At 38.8% G+C, this 23,131-nt stretch overlaps 1 protein-coding gene across 6 annotated transcripts in view; it reads left to right on the top strand.

Annotated features, from left to right (window-relative positions):
- Positions 1 to 23,131, top strand: part of DLG2 (discs large MAGUK scaffold protein 2) — a 1,063,600-nt gene that overhangs the window by 7,852 nt on the left and 1,032,617 nt on the right. For all 6 annotated transcript variants that reach the window (XM_076328370.1, XM_076328369.1, XM_076328371.1 and 3 more), the window contains one exon: positions 10,664 to 10,795. In XM_076328370.1, coding sequence (XP_076184485.1) covers positions 10,664 to 10,795 — 132 coding nt within the window. The remainder of the gene's footprint in view (positions 1 to 10,663; positions 10,796 to 23,131) is intronic.

Here is a 23,131-nt window from a genome sequence, read left to right as displayed (position 1 = left end):
GAATAATTCAAGTCACCTTCCAATTCGGTCCTAGGTGTCGTGCACTACAATAATACTGCCTTGCAGATGGATGCCTGCTGAGCCGTGCTGTTAACAAAAAGAACCCCAAACCACCACAAACAAACCCCAAACCAAACTTTGCAGATCTACAGATTCAGTTGTTCAATGTCCAAAATGTAGAATTCATTTTCTGTTGTTGCCTGGAGGCATGTGTTTTGTTTATCAACTCAGAGACTCTAGCCTAGTACAAAGGTTCTTAAATGAAAAGTTCCAAAGTGAATGTGAGAAAATGTAAGACCATAATGCATATTTTGGTAACAAATAAAGGCAGTTTAATCTCATTCCATTTTATTTTTTTACATCTCTAGAAAGATGTCAGTGTTACTGAATTAGGTCTGAATTTTCTTAATTCCACATTTTTTTTCTTCCATGTGAAATAATACTTCTTTTGTATGAGTTTTGAAGTTATTTATTCCAGACCAGACATCTTTTTGTTAGCTTTCTGTCTCATTCCAATTTTCACATTTAGGATAAATTTTGACATTGAAACTTCTCTTAAAGCAAAAAAAAAAAAAAATACACAGCAGCTCTAATAAGTGTATAACTTCTGGCTTTTACTCTTGTAACTATACATCAAGTTCCACTAGTTTTGTGTATTACATACAGTTAGATTGTAAGCTCTTCAAAGCAGGGCTCTTCAATAATTTTACACTGTTAAGATGTCAGTTTACATTTATTCTGCGTAAATAAGAGGTTTTCATTTGATGCTACATAATTTTGGGGATTTGTGGCTTCGTTTTTCACTCTGTCTTCATATTTGCATTGTTGATTTAATATTAGCATTTGTACACCTAGATTTTGACATTGTGACACTTGAAAGGCAGAAACAAGACGTTCAGGTGAAGCTACTTACATTTGCAGGTTTTCTGTAGTTTTAGGAGGCGTCTCAGGGCCCCAGAATCTGTTCGCTCTAGTGTCTGAGACACGAACAGTCTGTGTAGCCAGGTCCAGAAATCTGAGAAAGGATCACTAACGAACAGGCCCCACACTACCTTCAGCGTGGCTGGGAAAAAAGAGCTCACTGAAAAAAAGGAATGGCCCCGGTGGGATTAGCAGCTGATATCAGCAGTTGCTAAAGCCCTTCTGTGGTCCCTGAAGAGTAGTGATGTGGTAGGAAGAACCCAGGTCCCAGAGTGAGCCACTGATAACAAAGAAATAAGTGGACTCTTCTTTATTATGGTAGAGCATGACACATGAGAAGGACAGATTATGCACTAGGTGCTAAGTATTTTTTCAAGATTTAATTGTCGTTTACAGGAAGGGGTGGGTAGAGGAGGGATATCTGTGGGATTGTGGGGGTCAGATATTCCCGTCTGGGGGCACCGAAGCAGGGATGCAGCTTGGTTTTCAAGCTGCTTTCTGACAAGCAGAAATGCTGGAGAAAAGTTTGTGATTTTATGCTGAGCCAGTCACTAACTGATCTTTATATAGTTATCCTATTCCTTGGGTGAGTAGAGTTAGTCACGTTTAAAGGAATATATTTAAAAATAAAAAATAAGTAAAAGTAGCAGCTTAACAGAATAGGTGTATGGTTACATGTTGTAAAATCAAGCGTGAAGATACTTACACTGCAGCTAGTCATCATTTATGTTGAAATTTTTCTTAAGGAGCCAGTTTTCCTTATAATAAATTAGACAAAAAAGTCTGATTCTTAACAAACAAGCAAAAAAAGAACCCAAGCACTCATTATTATTGTTGCTTCCCTGGTCATTTGTATGTGTGACGTTTCATAAAACTGACACTACTTCTGTCCAGCTTCACGCACCAGTCTGTATTCTACGGCATTACTGGGTCTTCAGCCGTGGTTTAGAGATTGTGCTTCAAGATAAATTTAATTCCAGAAAAGAAAATAAGAGGCTTTGGAAATGTAAATCGTGGACAAAAATTGCAGGGGCTGGAACTGTTTAGCCTGGGAAAAAGGAGACTGAGCAGGGGAGGGACATGACAAGTCACACAATATGTAAGAGGCTATAAAGGGAATAATGGTGGCTTGCTTTCCACATCAACATCTGGAGGACAAGAAGTAGTTGTCCTGATTTATAACAAAAAAGATGGAAATTATATAGTAGAAAAAAACACTAGAACCTTCAAGCACTGAAATCAGATGGTGAGGGATCTTGTGGACTTTGTAGGAGGTTACCAGTGCAGTTAGACAGGCATCTATGGGATGGAGGTAAGTCTGGGTCCTTCTGCACAGCAGGGAGGTAAAGTGAAAACCTAAGAGGGCACCTCCAGGCTCTATGTATCTGTAATTTCTGTTTCTCAGAGAATTCAGCTGACAGATAGTAGCGTAACTCATGCCCTTCAAAGCAATCTATCTGACTTCCAGAGCATGTTTGTTGCATCATCTGCACAAATCAATATTCTGTAACAGGAGGCTGCTGTGCAGCTGCTGCCGTTTGATTGCTGCCTTTTGCACGGGCTATTTGTGTGACTGCATGTTAACACCATTCAGTGCAGAGCTGCCCGTCCTCCTCATGCTAGTCCAGTTTCCCTTGGCATTTGGATGCCTGGTTTCCCCTTAATATACCTGAGCATATACTATTGCCTTGTTCTGTGAGATTTGCTGTGGTACTTGCATAGCGGTTCTTCTCACAGAATATCTGGCCCATTTCTTGTCTGCTAACAGCATCAAGGTCTAGAATAACAGCACTTCACAACTAAACTGTTCCTAAATTTGTGTTTTGCAGGAAAGCAGTCTGTGCAGAGAATTCACCAAGGCTACGGTTAATTTGGGGAGGTTGCACTTCTTTTTATAGTTAACAGAGAGCGAGGGCAACTCAGAATGCAACCTTAACTTTAAATGTCATTCCTCGAAAGAGTGTCTCCACTGGCCTAAGGTTAATCTTCACAGAGCATGTGTCAATCTCCTCTGTATGCTGATCTGGTTCCTAAAAGCTGAAACCCCAGAAATAAGCCTGCCTGGTAGTCCCTTAAATGATTAAACCCCCCTTTTTCTGTGCACTTGTTTTCCCTAGCAGGAGAGAAGATGGGTTTACGTGTCATGCATACTCTCAGGAGCTGTTATTTTTAACCCTTTTGCTTGTTTGTTGTGAGTGCTCATCACACTGGGTGATAGTACTTGTCACATACGTAATGCCTTATGTTTCCTCAAGGTTGCATAACCCATATGTTGCCTTTTCTCGATAGTTCATTAAAGTCCTATTGCAGATATGAGGGGCCCGAGATGCTGAGAGCTTTCTGGTTTGTACAGGGCCACATATTCCCTTTCTGCTCTCCCTCTGTGCAATCTGCTAGATTAATTTGCGTCTCGTATTTATGTTTATATGTGTATATTTTATGATTGTCGTTTGTCTAATAGTTCTCAAGCCTTTTGAAGCATTGGAGCCTACAGCTTATGTTTTTCTCAACCATCTCAGTGTACTGTTTCTTGTGTTTCTTTCTAAAATTTAACTGGCTTACACCTCCAGTTTAGAAACTTCAGATTTTAAAATGCAGTCTCCTATAGGAGTTTTAAAGCCCAGGTGTGTGTACAGAGCATTGCATACTAACAGGATTTTTTTCTTTGTGTTTGCTGTTGTGCGTGAAGATTAAGAAAGGTAAATGAGTTGCTGATGGCTTCGGCTTCGATCAGTCCCAAGGCAGGTTGTCTGGAAATTTCTTATAAAATATTGCATCCCCTCCTGTTGATCTATAACAACTCATTTTAATTTTTTGAGCTTTCCAGAGCAGAGGATCAAATCAAGAGATCTTAAAATAATTGAGGCAGGGAACAGTGTTTGCTCTTTTGTCAATGATCGTCTAAATGAAGGTGTGAACTCTCCAAAAGTAAAAGCAGTTTTTGAGATCGTTTTCTTCTAAAGTTATCAAAGTTCACTGGGAAAACTTCCTCGCCCTCTTTCCCAGTGCTCTGATTGCGTTTCTCACTTCTATTTTGGCTGCTGTGTTTTTCCTCACCCATTCTTCATGCCTTTTCCAGCTTCAGTGCCCTACATTTTCCTGGTTCTGGTTCTCCAGAAGCTGGAAAGGGTCTCCTGAAATGTGTTGGCATGTTTTGCTTTTAAAAGTCACCTATGCCACAGACTTCGCAAGTCAGAAAATAATCAAAATCCATCTTAGGAAAGGGAGCAGATACAATTAGGAAAAAAAAAGAGAAGTTGAAATAAAAAAACCCTTAGTGTTACCAACTCAGTTAGGGTTAGTGCTCAACTAATGTTAAACACTTGTCACTGATAAAACAATAATATTTTTCATTTATTTTAAGTCAACATTTTTCCATACTGTTGCACCCCAAAAGTCTTTTCGTTCACAAACTCTGATGCCAATGGGAAGAAAGAAATGCAAATATGATCCTAAACTTACCAACAGGCTATTGTAGGCTTCTGAGAAAATCTGGGGTTCCCTGAGAGGCAGTGGCTGCCTGATACTACATTGTGCTGGTGCAGGGCACTGTTAACCAGCCAACTGTGATTTCTTGCATGTGTAAGGCAGAAATTTCCAGCTCCTGATGAGTTTGGAATCGTATTTGCTTTTTTTCTCTCCATCTTCTGATCTACCTTGCTTCTTAGCAGGAGTTGGGTGACAGGATCATACCGCTATGGAAGGCAGCAGCAGCTCTCAGCAGACTTGCGGGTGTTCAAAGCATTGCATTTTGTCCACAAACCCAGTGTTTGGTCCTGGCCAGTATTGTATATGGGTCCATATAGAGTTCTGCCTATATGGCTTTATTGTAGCCAGAAGGAGCTCTAAGGGCTTGAAAATAGGTACATAACAGCATCTGCCTGAATTATGTGGTGCTTCCGTCACCTGTTTCTTTGTTTTGAGTCATAATCATTCAACATACCCTGGTTTGAGGAGTTTTGAAAATGGAGCTTCTTGGAGGCTGGTTTTGAATCAGTTTTATCTTTCTCATATAGTTTCAATCCCGTTAGTCAAATCTTTTCCAATTTAATTATTGAAAATCATAGATATTCCTAAATTATCTTCGGATCTAATATATTTAGTTCATCTAAAGGATAAGTGGTTTGAATAACATCTGGAAGATATTTAGGAAAACTGTTTCCTGTATCCTATAGCTGTTCCCATAGACATGTTGTGTGAACTGCCGTGTGTGGGCATGGCTGTGTCATCCTCTGTCCCATATGAAGGTACAGTACGTATCAAAGACTTTTTAATCAACGCAACTGTCTCCATAACAGCAGAGCTGCAGTGCTTCAACTCTACTGGTACTATACTTCAAGTGCCGCACCAAGTATAGGTAGATGAACTCAAATGGCGTGTAAGTGAAGTCCAATACTGCTGCCTTCAAGCAAGCGCAACTCCCAGGGGTGTTTGCGTTTTGCTTAAGTAAATAGTTGAGCATTGGGTCTACAGGGTCAAACTAGTGTACAGGCATTTCAAAGGACACCATGGAGCTTGTTCCTCTGTAGTGCTGCAGCTGCGTAGTTGTTCAGACCAGTGTAAAGTGTACTTAAAATAATGACATTCTGATTTCACAGCATTTACGTGCTTTTCTTTACTCATTTGGCAGTTGTATGGGTGTCCTCACAAGCACCGTGCGCCTGCACCATGTAAGCACGTAACTCAGTTTTTGTGTACATAACTCTCATAAGATTTCCAGTCACCTAAACATATTCAGGTAATCAAAAGCAGAGTGCCCACCTGTTACACTTTTACTGAAAAAAACAAAGCTCAATTTTTTCTGTGTCTCCTTGCCTATATGGGGTTTCAGCGATTCTAAATGTGCTTGCAAAAAATAAGAGCAAGACAAAGACCCAGAAATAAACCAGAAGAGGAAGGGAATCCTTCTGCTTTAAGGTACTGGTTAGTATTGCAAGTGGCATCCAGATCTTGGATATGGACCCTGAGAAGTAGCTAAGGTAGAATTGATTTTGTCATCATTTCAAAGTAGATGGTAAAACAAATTAATTGCATAATTTCCTTTCTTGCTTTTAAATATGTGTAATTATGACACTTAGTCTTTCATATGTTTAGCTTACATTTTAAGGACAATGCTTTAGGAAACAATTGATCATTGGTGAGAAGTTCATGTCTCCTGATAAATAATACACATTACACTGTACCTGCTTGTATGTATGGCTTCGTTTCTTGTTGACAGTATCCCTGGAAAACTTTTTCTCTGTAAGTTATACTGAAGCTACGTTTTGTTAAAATATAACTTGGGCTGTATTAACAATGCATTTTTGATATAATTTTATTGTTTGTTTCATCAGATGTATAAGCATTACCCCAACAGATTTTTTGGCTCTGTAGTATAACTGTCTACTTATGGAGCTTTAAAAATCTGCATTACATAAAAGTGCATCTATAAAGTGTGGGGACTATAAAGTGTGGATTATTCTCTAATGATCCCATCTAGAATAAACTCCAAGGAAAGGATTTGCCTTTTTTTGATTCTTATATAAATCAATACATTACATTAGGTGGAGACTCATTCTGTAGAAGAAAAATCAAATAATTTCTTGTGTGGTAAAACTTTAGATTGTTTGAGGGAGGAAAAAGTTTTCCAAAGAAATTCAATAAATGAAGTTATTGATCTACAGTTTTCTTTCAGTATCACGTATTGCTGATTTGTTGTATTGTAGCAATTGCCTGTTCCTTGATCAGTAACATAAACCACAAACATCTATGAACTGGTTAAAAAATTACGGAGTGATAAAGCAATAAAACCTACAGAATTGTTAGTTAGCTTGGGTTAATTGATAATCTCTTAGACAAGATACTGTAGGACCATAAACTCTGTTTTATCCTTAAAGATAAAATTATTTCTTATTATTGTATTAAGATGTTTTGAGTATTACTTATTTAAACAAAACCGTAATGCACATACTGACTAGAATATATGTGAGTTTTCGTAGGACTGCATCTTCTGAATGGTTCTTGTCAAAGTCATCTTTCAAAGCCAATAGGATCAATTTAAAAATAGTGTCATAATATGCAAAGAAATGGTAAGAAAAACTAGACCTACATCCAGTAGACCTCATGGGGCACAGGTGATACTGACTTTTCAGTGGTCCTTTTTTAGCAGACAAAGGACCTACTCAGGATCAACACGGAGGCCCACAACTTGGAATATTAAACTGTCTGTTCAGTAGATTTGTGGTCTTGCTTGAATTTGGTTTTGGTGTAGGCACTGAAGAATAGTGTGCCACAGAACAAAGATTTTTTGGTTGCATTTATGATACACTCTGACTGTAAGGTACAGGACTTATTTTGGCTGCTAAAAATGAATTGTGTGCTCCAGTGGAAATTGTCATCCCATACATACAGTGATCCAGTCCTTCATGAAAACCACCAGTCTGCCATTCTTCTTGATGAGAAGAATGTGTGGAAATTCAGCTTCAGAAACTTTGGTTTTATTTGGGTGGCAGGGAATATGGTTCTTATTTGACTGTTGTGCTGAAGTCCAGGCAGTCAGTTCTTAACAGCCAAATATTATTTAAATTTTGTAGCTGTCAGACAGCCCCAAAAGGCAAAGTACTGGATGTTCTCATCTGCTTTTGGTATAACTGGGAGTTGAAGATGGTTATCGTCTTGGAGGGAGTACTTAGTATTCCTCAGATATGCCATATTATTGTATTATGTCATATATCTGATTGTTGTGCAGAGGTATGCATGTTGCGTGGCAGTGCTGAAGAGGATTATGCCCCATCATGCTGAATACTGTACAAATCCATATGAAGATCTGGTCCCAAATAATTTGTAATCAGTAAAGTTCGACAAAAAGGCTGAAAGTTGCTTTTTGAAAGCCTAATCTAGTACCAAAATGACTGGATATTCGAATAGTCTCCATAAGCCCCTTGGTTTTTCAGGAGTGCTCCAGCAGCAGTGGTGACACAGCCCTCTCCCCGACATGCTAAAATACTCTTGGTCAAGATATGTTTCCAGTTGACACTAGAACATCAATGGTGGCTTTCAGCAAAAGCAGGGCAGCCGGAAGGTGACTGGGTCTCCCAGCACACGAAACACTTCACAGGTTATTTGGAAAACTAGATACACTGCTACCGAGCGCGATCGTGCGGGAGAAAGCTGCAACTCCATGCAAAAGCTTAGGGAGGGAGTAGGAATTAATGTATCCTATTAAAGCTAGAGAGGAAAATCAGGCAGGAAGATAATTACTTGATGTGGGTTTTAGCCAGGATTTAGCGTTAACACTGGAACTGTGCTGTTGCTGGTTGTTCAGTTTGTAGAGTTTAGGACTTGGTTTGGGGTCAACCAAAAGTAGGCTTTTTTCATCTTGATGAACTGAAAAACAATAATTTAAGTGAAAACAAAAACTCTGCTCATAACCCCAAAGGATGCTACTTTTTTGTAGCTGTTTTTCAAAAGAAGAACCGTACACTTTAGGGAAGGAATAATTAATGAAGGAGGGGATGTCAGCATGCTTCATCAAGTGACTAAGAAAGCAGGAGTGGTAGGGTGTCTCTTGTGTGGAGCCCAAAGGGAAGAAGCCGTTCAAATCCCATTTTCCTGATTTGTCAGATAGTCCAATTCTGAAAAGTGTCCTCAGTACTGGATACTTTGCAGTGGTTTTCCACCGCTCTCTGCTGCTTCATTTTAATATAAATAATAATATATTCATTGCATATGCCTGTCTGTATTGGAGGGAAGGTGAATGCCTGATTCCATCCCATGCTTTAAGCTGTTAACTAATTATTTTGTAGAGGGGAGCCAGAAATCTCAGTATGTAAATGAAAGCACAGGTGTCACAGGTGGGTCAGACACAGTCATGAGGTCAGTGAAAGGTATGATGTGATTGCCGTTTTCAAGGCAAAAGAAGCTGAGATCACATGTAGAATTAGTTCTTTATTCCCAACCATTTATTGGGAATATCCCAACCATATCCCACTTGGACCCAGAACTTTGTTTCGAGGCTGTGCTTTTGGTTTGGGTGATCTGTGGTGGGAGCCCAGCCCAGGTGTTGTGACCTGGCCTTTAAAAGAGCTGATCTCTCTCTCTGTAGGTTATAAGTGGGTCCCAAGCGCGCTACCGGCTTTAGGTGAAAACAAGGCAGTTGCCTAACCCTTACCTGCCCCAGGGATAGCTCTCATAGAAAGAAGGGGTTCCTTGGAGACCCCCTCAAGGTGGGATTGCAGCAGAGAACTGTGAGCTCCTTCATTGTATAAATGGCAACACTGCTATAAAATGCTCCCTAATCTTCATATATATGTGATATATACATATATTTTTATATATGTGTGTCCATATATATACACACATGTTTAAATACCATTCCTTTTTATTCATTATGTTTTTCATTTCTCTTATAAAATGCTTGTCACCAGCCAGAATTTCTGGTAGGAGAAAGAAAAGAAATTGCATCTTCTTAAACATTAATGATTGATTAAATATTTCCCCTTTTTAATTTCAGAATTTTATCAACTTACAGAATACAAGTCATGTCTCTGCCCCTACTGTGAACTCATCTAATTGTCACACCACAAGGCCCACGCTACGGGGATCACGTTCAAAATGCTTGGATGAACAAAGATGATCAATTTTTATATAGTGAAAAAGAAGTTTTCTTTCAGTTATTTAGAAAAAAGAATGATAAAAGCAGTCTGTTTTGCCTTTCCAAGCCTTTTTATAGTACTTTATTGAGTTTAATCTAACTAAAGAGCCTGAACCTCTCCTGGTAATGAAGCTTGCATTGAACTCTACTGTAAGAGATTTAGATTGAGGCACTTGTTTCACTGTAATTATTAATTTGGTTTTTTTTTCACTGTTTGGTAATCTCGCAAACTTGGTGACAATACAATTACAAAAGCGTGTGCAGATAGCTCAGTGTCATATAGATATGTGCGTGGACATTTCTGTGAGCTAGTTAGGATGGGGAGAAGGAAAGGTGAAGTCTGATTCTCCATTTTCCTCTATTTTTTTATATGAAAGATGGTGATGTTTGGATTTCATACAATTTTATATGTCACTCATGCTCTTGGCAAATGACTACCCAAAGATAATAGCAGTAGGAGAAACAGAGAGCACTCTTTCTCTGGACTCTTACAGAAAGGCTGGATTGCTACATTTGAGCCAACACATGAATGGGTCTGCTCTCAAAGTCTCACTTTTACCAAAGAGGTAGATAGCAATTTTATGTAGTGAGGGAACAGAAAAAAACCCCAACCACCCTCTTGGACACCTGCCTTTCAGATACACATTTGCTATTCAGAGAACAGAGTGCTGCAGATGCCAAACAAACACTTTCATGTCTTCTCTGAATATGTTTTAAGGCCAGTTTTCCTGCATGGGTATCCATAATGGTTATTGTCTATAATTTTGTAGCTTCTGCAAATTGTAATTTGGTCCAAACCCCATAGCTTCCAGCTGGTTTTGGGTAAATGAACGTTGAACACTTGTTGTAGATGCCATTCAAAGATCATTCTCCCTTTGCAGGGAGATCTCAGACATGCAGTAATCTTCCTGTTTTGGTGCTGGGTTAATCTCTCTGTTTTGCCTATGTTGCTCACGTCATACAGCTAACAACAGGATGCAACAACATTTGTTGTAAATGTTCCTTACATGTGTGAACAATGCCTTTAGAAATGTGGAGTTAATATTTGAGCATTTAAATACTTTCCAGAGCCAATAAAAGACTTTATTTTTTGTACTTGTTCATTTTTAGATACTGACCGAGCTTTAGTGCTGCTGGAAGAATATTGTAAAAAACTAAGGAAACCAGAAGAGCAACAACTGAAAAAAGCCATCAGAAAGGTGATGGGCATCTTTAAGAGCAGCTTGTTTCAGGCACTTCTAGGTAGGTACTAATATCTAATGCTAGATGTATGCTCTTGAAGGCCAGAGCTAGGTCAGACCTAGTAACTTTCTTATTGGTCGCTATTTAATTTGTGTTTACAACGGAACAGCAGGTTGAGATGATCCTTCCAGGTTCTCTGTGGGGAAACTCATTGTCCTGATATTTCAAAGGTATTTTCTTATTTATAGTGAAAGAAAGAATAACAAAAAATTCATGCAAGATAAGGCATCGAATGGTTATACCTAAACCTTGCTGCTTTCCTTTGTTTAATGGAAGTTACTGAACCAGAGTAGGATATAACTGTTTATGCAAAGTTGAAGATGAAGCCATCTCCACACAGGTAAATGGCCAAAGTTTCATTGATTTCACTGGCACCAAGCAGCATCTAAAATCTTTGTCTTTTGCATTATGTTTTTGTGAAAAGTGTCAGCCAAAGAAACTCAGAAATGAGTCAAGAAAAATGCTCAAGGACACAGTGAAACTTCGGCAGAATGTGCCCATCCATGCGATGTCACAGTGTTCAAATAGACACACTAGCGGATCGCTCGGTCTTTCTTCCCTTTACTTGAAGGTCCACGTTTCACTTTGTAAATGATGGTATTTGTCAAAATCGAGCACTTGGTGTTTTGGAGCTTTACATAAAATAAGCTCCATATTATATATAATGTTTTCAAGGTCATGAACGTACCAGTGTGCTGTAGCATCTCTGTTGTCCCTGGTGCCGTGCCTGTGCTGCCAGTCATAGGAAGTGGTGACAGTAACCATGCATCACCCTTGCTCTACCTCCCTTTGCCCTCTTGCTCACATTGTACTGGCCCCTCGGTGTTTTATTCCTTCACAAACAGCTGTACATTTTGTGCAGAACTAGTCAGAAAGGCACATTTCTTAACACAAATTATGTTCATGGAAGAACACGTACCTTCAAGTTATGGTTGGTTGAAGCCAGAGTATCAGTTGTGCTCATTGCAGAGCTAGAATCAATAATGGAAAAAATTTAATTATACATCATAAAAGTAGAAGCCGATCAATACTGCACTATTACTGTGAAGACGATGGAGGTCCGGGAAGAGTTTCAGTAATTTCTGTAACATTTATGAAAAATGTATGTTACCAGTCTCTAGCATTTCCTGCAAATGAAAGTAATTAATGTCAATGCTATTTTACTTGTAATTTCTCTTAGCTTCTTTAAAGTGATTAGCTTTATTTTATAAATGCTACATAATTTTTAATTGCTCTGTATTCTTTAAAGAAGGAAATAGATTCATAATTGAATGGTATTTACCAAATAGTTACAAAATAGATTTGAACTAAAGAATGAAAAAGGATGGGACATTTCTATGTTATTTTTACGAAGATAACTATGGATATAGAAGTATGTGCTGAAGAAATACATGAGTCACAGAAGCGACATTAGCTGTACATTTACTTCTGCAGTACTTTGAAGTAATCCTTCGAAGTGTTCTAACAACATGAGTGCTTTGTGTGTGGCTACACTGCAATATTTGTTGATGTATTACATATGCCAGAAATGAAAAAGTGATTATAGCTACATTAAGGTTGAATCCAAAGCATAAATGAAAACTTTTGATTGCCACAGTGACAGACTGAGGAGCGTGGTGTTACGGAAGTTAGATAGCATTTTAATTTGTAGGCCTTTGGATGTCTTTTCCTTGTTCTTAAATGCTTCTTTTTATAAAAGAGATTCGGGAATTGCAAGACGTGTTCGAAGTCTCTCATTATTACATTTGATTTGCTATTTGGTTGGTGTAGATTCTGGAATAATACAAAAGAGTGACCTCTCATCAGTATTTTAAGTGTGGTAGGTGATGTTAGTACACAATCAATAATGAGGTTCTTGCATAATCGGTATTTCAAAAAAACCCACTTCCATGACATCTGTTTTAGCTTCCCATCATAGTTCTACTATGTTCACCCACTTCCATTCACCTATAAATCAGACCACCATACAAAGAAATACCTAAGGCAGAGCTTCTGGTCTCTTTTTAAGTTCTCTATGGCTAATGTTCCTTTTGTCTTTTATATTTACAGAATGTCAAATGGTCTTGAAAGCATCCATTTTTGAGTGCCAAATCTTAATTAGACTTAGTTTTCAGAGTCTGAGTGTTCATCACTTTCCCAAACTTGATCTCATTTACAACTGTGAAACATTGGTTTTATCCAGAGTTGATTAACTTTTTGAATATTTAGGCTGTAACTACTAATGAAAAATGTGATTTTTGTACAGAATCATTAACCTGGATGCAGAAGCGCACATTCCTACCAGGCATAAAGTTAACATAATTTTATGTGCCAAATTCAGGTTTTGTAGGTCCTATGGCTTCAGTAGAATTTGATTCCTTTATGAATAAATTCAGCTGTTGTAACCATCCCTGTCCTTTAAGTGTGTGTTCAATTCTCATTAACTTCCAAAATGCTTTAAAAATCTGTAGGATTTTTTTAAATTGAGTATTACTTGAACAAGTGAAGAAGAATAAACATAGTTAGAGGCACATTTCAAATCTGAGCACCTAAGTTTATGTGTTGTCTAGTTCCTTTTGTTCTCAAATTTATGCTTATGTGATTGTGGTTCAACCAGCCGTGTTTGAACTTGGGCTCTCAATGTGCGCGTGATTGTTTTTATCTTCAATGTGTTTCATAAATATTAACTGTTGACTACTGAACAAGGAAGTAATGTGAGAAAAATGAGGTTTCAATAGTTTTCATACATATATTCTACACATGCAAGAAGTGACTACAAATATTGAAGTAAAAGATCTAAGTGATTTACAGAAGGATTATTGGTGGATTGTCCTTTTACATTTTAATTCGGGTTCAAAAGCATCTCCTTCTCCCTTCGGGCTGTTCTTATTGCTGGACCTCTTGCTAGGGTCACTGTGTTCAGTTACGGCTGAGTTAGTTGCTAAGAGGCGCATTTTCAAAGCGACGTGGAGCTGCTGCCTCTGGAGTCCCATTTACACTCCAGCGGCCCAAACACAATGCTCTGAAAATCCAGCCCTAAGAGGAGGGAGGAAGAGAAACTCTTTAGAAGGAGCGTGCAAGGGGAAGAACTCATATTTAGATATTGACATTACTCTTAAGTTAATTCCAAATTATTTTCACCAAAAGGATTGTACCAATCCTTCTATGCACGGTGAGGAGTTATGGTACTGTTACTATGAGCTCGGAAGGATTTTTGCTTTTTGTGGGGTCATCTGTAGCTAGATGATATTAAAATCACAGGGTCTTCTCAAATTGTAGCACATGTTGTTCTGATGTGAATGTTTATTTTTTTAAAACCCTGCAAGGAAGAGGAAGTGAAACCTGCGGGAATCCAAAGGCCTCGTTTGTTGGGATTGTCTCATAATGGGGCATCGTGGAGGCATTGTGCAGAGATAAAGAAGGAAAACCATGAAAAAGAGTAGTAATAGGCATCTGGATAGGTCAAAACGACCAAACATTTTTTTTTGCAGCTCAGCTCTTTATGAAACTTAATCAGTTTTTATAATGCAATACATAGTTTAGTACAATTTATTTCTAAAACCCTCTGCTATATATTTGTCTAGCCTTCGTTTCATTAAGAAAAATGCATGATTTTACAGCTTAGAAGGCCGTTCTGCGGAATGAGAATGGATGAGAGAGGTTTATGTCAGGGTTGTGTTTTTTTTTCTTTTGTAGATACATCTCTATAAAACATCATTTTGTTTCTAGCAGGAATTAAAGTGCCACAAATAGCTGTAATCGTCTTATGCAGTATTAGGTAAAAACTAATCTCAATAGGTTTTTCTAAAATTTGGATAAACCCAATCTGCAGTGGATGACGTATTTCCTGAGGACTTTGAAACCATGGCTTATGTTTTTTTCTCATGATTGCATAACTTTGCCTGAATTTTAAAATGGCATATTTTCAGCTAAAATCTGCATCACCTTTTTTTTTTTTAGGGTATTGTACCATTTTTGTAAAATAATGTGGATGTTATAAAACCGCCGGTCTTAAAAATTGCTGTAGTAAACATTACTGTAAGGATTACAGAACTTACTGGTCATCTGTGCCACAGCCTGTATTTAGAGACTTAGAATATAATTTTGTGGTTTTAGTAAGAGGGATTTTTTGGAGTCTTCACCTCATTCAGCTCACTTTTAAATAAGCCCTGTTATAACAATCCATTTTAAAAGAGCGATAATGTCTTTTAAACGAAGTCAAAAAGGAAGGCCAATTATTCTTCTGCAATCACATATTACTTTTCTATTAAAAGTTTGTATAAATTGAGTGGCAGTATAACTCAATAGTGTTATGTTATTATCCAAACTTCCAGGAATCTAGTTATAGCTTGTGATCCTCCATGTTACTCGAGAGTGCTATAGGACAGAAAGGGTATATAAGGAGGACATAAAATATAGCCATTTTAGAAAGCCAAAGCAAGTCCCCCTTTGTTTAATTATTTTAGGATGTACATATCCATTGAAAAATAGAATAGCCATTGACAAATGCGAACATTTAGTATAGTAAGCATCAACCAAGTCAAGAGCTTGGTTACCTATGGATTTGTCTTAGTTTGTTTTACTTTGGTGTCTACAAAGCTGTGAGCTGTGACTGAAACTCCCCTTGCACTTAGGGCAATGATTAAATTTCAGGATAGTTTAGATATGAAAGAAACTGGAGAGGAACCTATCGTAGGAGTAATGATGGGATGTTGAAACATACCCCTGTCACAGAAGGAAAACGCTAAGAATTAAAAATGGGAAAGATTTTGGTAGACGTAGCCATGCATGTCAACTAAGAATACTGATAAAAAAGTCCCCCCATTTTTAGGCTTTAATGCTGAGAAGAATAATTATGCCATTGACCATATAGAGAGAAGAAGAATGTAGAGGCAATTAATGGGAAGACAAGGAATTTGTTTAGGCATGTTGTGTTTAAGGAGAAACCCTTTAAATAGTGACAGAAGGAAATTTGAGACTAGAGGGAAGGAGGTGGGTCAGGACTGGCGAATAGATGTGTGAACAGCAGGATAAACGGTGAGAAAAGCAGGAGACTTGCAACACAGTCCTGGGCTGGAGATGGAGCCTGCACCAAAGTAGGTGTTGAAGAATGATTGTAGATGTCAGAAGAAAAGTCAGGATCATGCAACACCTCAAAAATCCAGTGCTAGTCATACGTGGTAGCACTGGCCTTCAGTGTTAAAAAGCTTATGAGATTTGCACAAAAGGCATCGAAATAATCTATAAAATACCTCAGGTTGTTATTGTCTGCTTCTATGATCTGTCTTTAAGAAACACTGCAGTGATATTTTCAGGCTTTTCTCCACAACCACCAAGACCTCTTTTCTACTTCTTCCTTCAAGCAAATGTGAAATTTGACATTCATGGGACCACAGAAAACAAGGTGATGCCAAATTTCACAAGGCTCCTGATAAAGCTGCAGAGTTGAGGATATCAAAATGGGGAACATGATTGACAATCGCCTTTCTAAGGCGATGGTGGCCCTTGCTAGTACCTATCTTTCTCAATCCACAGGAGGAAGCATAGAATCATAGAATCATAGAATCATTAAGGTTGGAAAAGACCTCTAAGATCATCAAGTCTAACCATCAACCCAACACCACCACCCACTAAACCATGTCCCTAAGCGCCACATCTACTCGTCTTTTAAATACCTCCAGGGATGGGGACTCAACCACTTCCCTGGGCAGCCTGGTCCAATGTTTAACCACTCTTTCAGTAAAGACATTTTTCATGTTTCGGCACTTAGTGCTGTGTCAGTTTCAGGGACCAAAAGGATATTAAATGAATTTCTGTACTGGGAAACTTTTCAATAGGAAAGCACAACCATGTTTTATCTATTCACACTTGCCAAGCTTGCTCTCGGTAGATGTTTTTAGCCCGCTTATGTGTTCAGTGCGCTTAGCTACTTACAGTGCTCCTGAATGATCTCGTATATCATTGTTCTCTAGACTTAATCTCAGTGAGCTGGTTTCTGGTCATGTCAGGTTATTTCACCTTCTGTAAAGTCACTGAATTCCTCAGGAGTTAATCCCGTGCAGCCAAGCCTGTGTCTGGCCCGGGGATGTTAGGCAATGCTTTTGCCGAGGGCCTGAGTCCAGCATTCACAAAGTCAATAGAAAAAACTCCCATTGACTTCGCTTGCCTTGGATCATGTGTTGGAGTGATTCTTCCAGAGATTTATATTCAGACCTTGCCTGACTGAGAAATAAAGATTCTTCTATAGCCGTATCTAAAAATATTGAAACCCCCCCTGACTATTACAAATGTCGAGGAGCAAAAGAAATGTGCAAAACCCCTTCAGTGCTCTGTCACATTTGAGAAGCGCTCAAATGACATCTCTGGCAATGGGGAAGCCTGTTATTACTCCGCACAGAGTCCTACTTTCCCAAACTGGCATCTTTCTTTATTGCGGCATAAATTACAGCAGAACTGAAATTTAAATTCAAGGGCAGCTTTTGTTTTGCCTGAAGACAGCTGCAGCTGCTTTTATTCTTGAAGTTCAATTCTCTTAGTAAGCAAATTTGCGCTTTCTCTCAAAAGAGCTAAAGGTAGCAGTGCTAGATCTTCGGGATGGTTGGAAGCCGTGTGATCTTTTTTTTTACGAGCTGGGGGCTGGACTGCAGCCAGCTCGAGGAACTAACCCTCACAGTTCTCCAGCGAAAGTCTGGTTGCACAAAGTGAACCATTTGTTCCAAAAAATGGCAGATCTAATGTGACTGGTTTCCTGTGGATTTTGGCCCCCTGCTATTTTTACTCGCATGGCAGTGCAATTTCCCCTGCAGTATCTTCGTTTCTCTCTGGCTCTTCTAACTCTCCCCACCCCGTGGTACCTGCAGAATCTTTGGAGGAGGTGAGGCTTCTTCACTTCTATCAAGTTGTTGACATTGGGCAGAGGGTTCAAAGTTAGCTGGTGAGAGCTGGCAGACGGATGCACATGAAGGAAAAAGGCTGACAGACATCACGTTACTATAGGGAAATCAGGCTGAAGATATCCAGAGAGGGGTTTTTCACTGAGGTCTGAAATGTACCCAGTCTTCCTTAGTTGTATCTGTGACGGAGGAGCTGAAATATTTCTGTATCTCCAAAAACCTCAGAATTGCTTTTGCCTTTGGGTCTTATTGGGTGTTACAGTGATGCCTTACTGGTAGAGATGCGGAGCAAATGGAGCCAGGGCATGGCGCTCCCTGTTCTTGCTGGCCAACCTGGAGATGTGAGTAGCCCTCCCACAACAACTTCTTAATATTAAAGTAATTTGGTTATTTTCCACCTTGAGAGAAGGTGTGCATGCGAAGATGTGGGAATCTTGTGTGGGTACCCGAAATCAGTTTTTGTTTGAAAGAATTGAAATATTAAAAGCTTGTGAATTACCAGAAAAGACCTCAACCCAAAAGCAAAGCTCTGATACCTCTTACGTTTGTGGGAATTTTGATTGGGATCTCATCCTTGCTGTTGAGCTTTTCCTTAAAGAATTGCACAAACCCGCTGGATATGAATGCTGATGGACTCTGACAAATTCAGAATCCCAGCCCAGGTCTGTATTTGGATTCTCAGCCTACCTGTGTACAGGAAGAAACCGATTACAGCGCTGATGCAACCTAGGTAACACGTAATCACTTGTAATCCTAATGCAACCCTGCGCTCGTGTTTTGCTGCCTTTTAACCAATGAATGGTAGCATTTCCATCTCAGGCAAGGAATTCAGAAGCTTTGTGGACTTTTCTCATTCGAAATGGAAAAGCTGTGCATTGGAAATAAACCATTTTTAAGATGAGTTTTTAATATGAGCAATGTGATAATTGTTGAGCTTGTTAGTTTTTGATATCCAGCAAGGAATAAAAGCCGTTTTTTGTTCCTGTAGTGGTTTTTTTTTAAGTGTATCTTGGCCATATGGATTCTATGTATAATTAGAATTAATAAAATGCAGTTGCAGCAGCTGTTGCTGTGTGGCTGCTGTCCCAGTGTGAAGCTTTTCTTTCGCTTTGCATTAAATAGGGATAGCCCTTTATTATTGGTTTGTGATGAGAACTAGAGACAAATTATGAAGAGATGCATTTAGATAATCTGGTTTTATTTTGAATAATGTATTCTCCTTTGTCAAGCTGAGGGAATATAAAAGAACAATGAGATAGATGATTTTTTGTGGCTTTAAATAAAGAAAGACTGGATTTATATCTTGCTAATGTAGTTTGTACATCTACTAATAAAATGGAAGAAAATAATCTGGAGCAAGCTGTTCCATCAGTAATCCCGATGTTTATTTTTGTCTCTAAAATAGCAGAGCTGTTCTCCCTCTCTAATGTTTTGGTCTGCGGAGTCATTTTAGGCTAGGCTGTGATGTGATTTTTGTTTAGTGAATATAACTTTTTAAGAAACTGCATGGTAATTTTGAAATCACAGAAACATTTTAGCCTCAAAGAGTGTTATACCTTACAGTTTTCAAAGCTGTTATAAATGAGCCAAATCTGTTGCCTGCTGCCACCCCTGTGGCTCTTCTGGAATCTCAGGACTCTTTTTCTCAACCCTGTGCTTCCAGTGTCATGGGAGTCAGTGAAAAACACTGATTTAAGGGATTTAAGTGCAGTTGGGATTGAGCACTGAATAGTAAGATGCACGAAAGTAAACTAGTTAATCCTACATATACATATATGTATATATATGTATACATATATACATAAAATACTTATATAAATTAACATATATATATATATATAGTAACAGGTAACCACGGATATTGCATTTATCTCAAACTTCTACTGTAGTTTGCTCAGGTATGATTCTGTACTTTGGAGCTCTGTTGGGTATTAAAATATGTCTTGACAAGAAATACTGCAGACTGTGTTGTTCATTCCCATTGTGTGTTTATTCTGCCATGTGGTCCATTTGCTGCAACTGCGTTTGGGCTCTGTCACCCTGATCTGCCACTGAGATAATTAGGAGCTCTTTTCAAAGACGACTGAATTTATGTCTTTCATTTGTTCTTTCCTGTCTCCATTTTGTCATCATAGTTGTGTGGTTTTGAATTTCTGCTGATGTAGTTGATTAAGGCATTATTGCATAAAATCCCAGGCATTAGAAATAGAAAATCGCTTTTATAATAATTATCATTATGTTACGTTAGACAGAAATGATGTGGTATTTCAAAACAATGTGAAAAGAAGAGAATTAGGTCTGTGGTCAGAGGTAGGGCAGTGCTATAACTAAGGTAGCTTCTGCGAACTGAGTTCAATTCCTGTACATACATACAGTGTGATACTTCTTTCTTATTTGACCTCAAGCTGTTTTCCTTCAAAAATCCGGCTTCATTCAGTGTGCGGAAGGGGCAGGACCCAGCTCATGAGCAAGTATTTTATCCATTGCTTTCCCATTGTTATTTACTGTGTGATGAGGTGATTGTAGTTCTGTGCTACGGAGATGGTACTGATGCCCTGAGAAATAGAGGTAAAAATACCTACTTATTTTAGAGGCTTGACTGGGACACTTCTGACCTGATACATCACCACATACACCACCTTTAATGTCTGACCACAGCTCCAGCTGCAACAGGGAGTATCACTGTCCCAGCAAGACTGTCCCAATGTCTCATTTTGGGCACTTAAAACATGAGGATCATCTGATGGGTGATCATTTTGGAAAAATACATCGCATGTGACTTCCTGACCATCACTGAGACTCTCTGTAGGAGTCAGAGGTAGGATCTAATTCCCGGGGTAGCATTTAATGCTCTTAAGCTAAAGAACCTTCAAGAAATCTTCTTATCGCTCTCAGCCTTTCAGCTCCTGAGATTAATGGTGCAAAGGTTGCTCAGACAGCTTCCCCAGAGCAGGCCCATTCGGTATACTGAATAAAGTCTCAGAGCATAGAGAAAAATGGTATGTGACCATATACTTAAATTGTGATGCTTTCTAACTTTGGGAGTTACCTTTACAACCTTATCGGTGTTTTGAAGTTAATTTTACATGGTGATTTCCTAGACTTTAAGGATAGTAAAAAGAGCTGCTTGTCGCAAATTCCATTGTGTGATGATATTGATAACACACATGTTTTAAAGCGAGTTCAAAACTGTTGGACGCTTCACACCAGTCTTTGCTGCTTGAGCTAATGGAGATGCTGACACTACCAAAGGTACCGTTTCCTTTCTCTTAGATCCGATTTTTGTCCCAGTGTCCCAATAGTTAGGTGGTTTAGATGAATTAGATGGTTTTCGTCTGCAAAATAAGTGTTTTGAAGGCATATTTCTTGGAGGTGCTGGGATTGGGATCACCATCATTTTTGATGTGCTACTGATAATGGAAATGTCAGAGCAGATGGTGTCGGGGTGTCTTTCCTCGGAGGACTCGCTGACAGATCCTGGCTCTGCCACTGTCTTGCTGCATGCCCTGGACCGGTCCTCTGCCTCCACTGCAGATAGGTGGGGATGTGGCTCAAGAGTGTGCTTGTTGCCTCTCCCACCAAAATTCTGGTGTTATATATATGTATTTACATACAAATTACATCTGTTCACTATATTATGTATATGTATATACACACACATATATATACACACATTATATAATGGCATATTTTTACATATGTATATCTTCATACATATGAACGCTCATTTTCATCAGGGAATTTGTTAGGAGATTCACTGTCTTCGCAGAATCCAAGTACCTGCAGGTAGTAGGAGGATTTTTTGTGGGGTAGTATCTTTCAAAACAGATAGTAATTAGATAACAAGAGAAATCCGTCCTAATTACAGTGAGACAGAGGGATAGATACAGAGTTGCATTGTGTACTGGGTATTTTCTCCCAAGTCTTGCTTTTTCTTGATTTATTTTTAATCTCCAGTGTTCCACTGCAATATAGAACTGTAACTTCATTCTTTTTCTTCTTTAACCTCTAAAACCAAAGGACTGCTCTGTTTTCATTCTCGTCATCATTTCAGACCCAGCCTGCCTTCTGAAGATTTACCAGTGAGTTTTGGCGTGGTAGACTGTATTTAATCATAGAATAGTTTGGGTTGGAAGGGACCTCTAAAGGTCATCTAGTCCAACCCCCCTGCCGTGGGCAGGGACATCTTCAACTAGAGCAGGTTGCTCAGAGCCCCGTCCAACCCGACCTGGAATGTTTCCAGGGATGGGGCATCCACCATCTCTCTGGGCAACCTGTGCCAGTGTTTCACCACCCTCAGCGTAAAAAAATGCTTCTCGTTTGTTTAGTTGTTTTTTCCTTATAAGCAATTAATTTATGTTTTAAGTTTTGTAAATACAATTTGGGAGAAAATAAATATATTTGGAAAAAAGTAACTTTGATCTCTTTAAAGTTGAAGTAGTCAAACCTTTTCTCTAAATAAAGTTTAGAGTGACATCTTGTGGTAACATTGATTTCAAATGTACATATCTGTTGGAGTTCTTTTATTTTGTCCACAGTAAGCATAGTGTTTTCTGTTTCAAAACTTTATGGATTGCTTAGCAGAAGTGTATAATGACTTCTGAGTATCACTAGGGCTTTTGTGAGATCAGAGAAAACATCGCTATGTGGTGTTAGGGTCCTACAGATATGCTTTATCTTTTACTGCATGAAGTTTATCCTGTGAATACCTGTGAGTTCCCAGTGTTTTGAACTTAAATTCAGGATGTTTTAATGCTAGCCGTTGACTAGCTTTTGGAATTGCTCAAAAAGTTTCAACTAGCCGTGATGCCAAAGCAAGCAGGAGCACAACATCTCTCAGCAACATCTGTTTGTGCTAATTCATTAGCTGTCCAAACATTTTCTTACTTTTAGGTAAAGATAAATATATCCAGGAAGCTAGCATGGAGGATTTGTCAACGTAGAAATGAGTAAGCCCATTTAAGATCCATATTGCAGTAGTGTGTATGCTCTCTACCTATGGATCAGCTTCCAAGGTAGCAGGTGGTGTAAATGCACCACCACCAAACCTCATCCAAATGCCTAGCACATGCTCAGACTACAGTTTTGTGCAGTATATGTAAACGAAATGCAAATCTCTTCAATGCAAGGTGGGGATGTAGAACGGTTTTGTGCTCAGAAGCTTAAAGGATTTGGGAAAACATGTAAGATTTGCTTTCTCTTTTGGGAAGCCCTCTGCAGAAATGCAGGAGTAGTGGCCCTACAGAGAGTTATTGTCAGGTCAGGCAAAGTACTGCCTGGTACGGTCTCTCTCAAATCAGCCGTACGAAGGTCTGTTCCCCTTCCTCAACACTGAACAGGAGAAAGACACTAATATTCTGCTAGGTCAAGTTTTAACTATATAAAAAGGTGATTAATGTTACCATAGTGCCCATCTGGCAGGTTGAATACCTGGCTGCAAAATTAACTGCTCAGTAAAAGACAC

The sequence above is a fragment of the Aptenodytes patagonicus genome, chromosome 1, assembly GCF_965638725.1.
Source record: "Aptenodytes patagonicus chromosome 1, bAptPat1.pri.cur, whole genome shotgun sequence".
NCBI classification, from domain to species: Eukaryota; Metazoa; Chordata; class Aves; order Sphenisciformes; family Spheniscidae; genus Aptenodytes; species Aptenodytes patagonicus.
The sequence above is the reverse complement of the archived record's forward strand: the minus strand, read 5'-3'. Positions and strand labels throughout refer to the sequence as shown.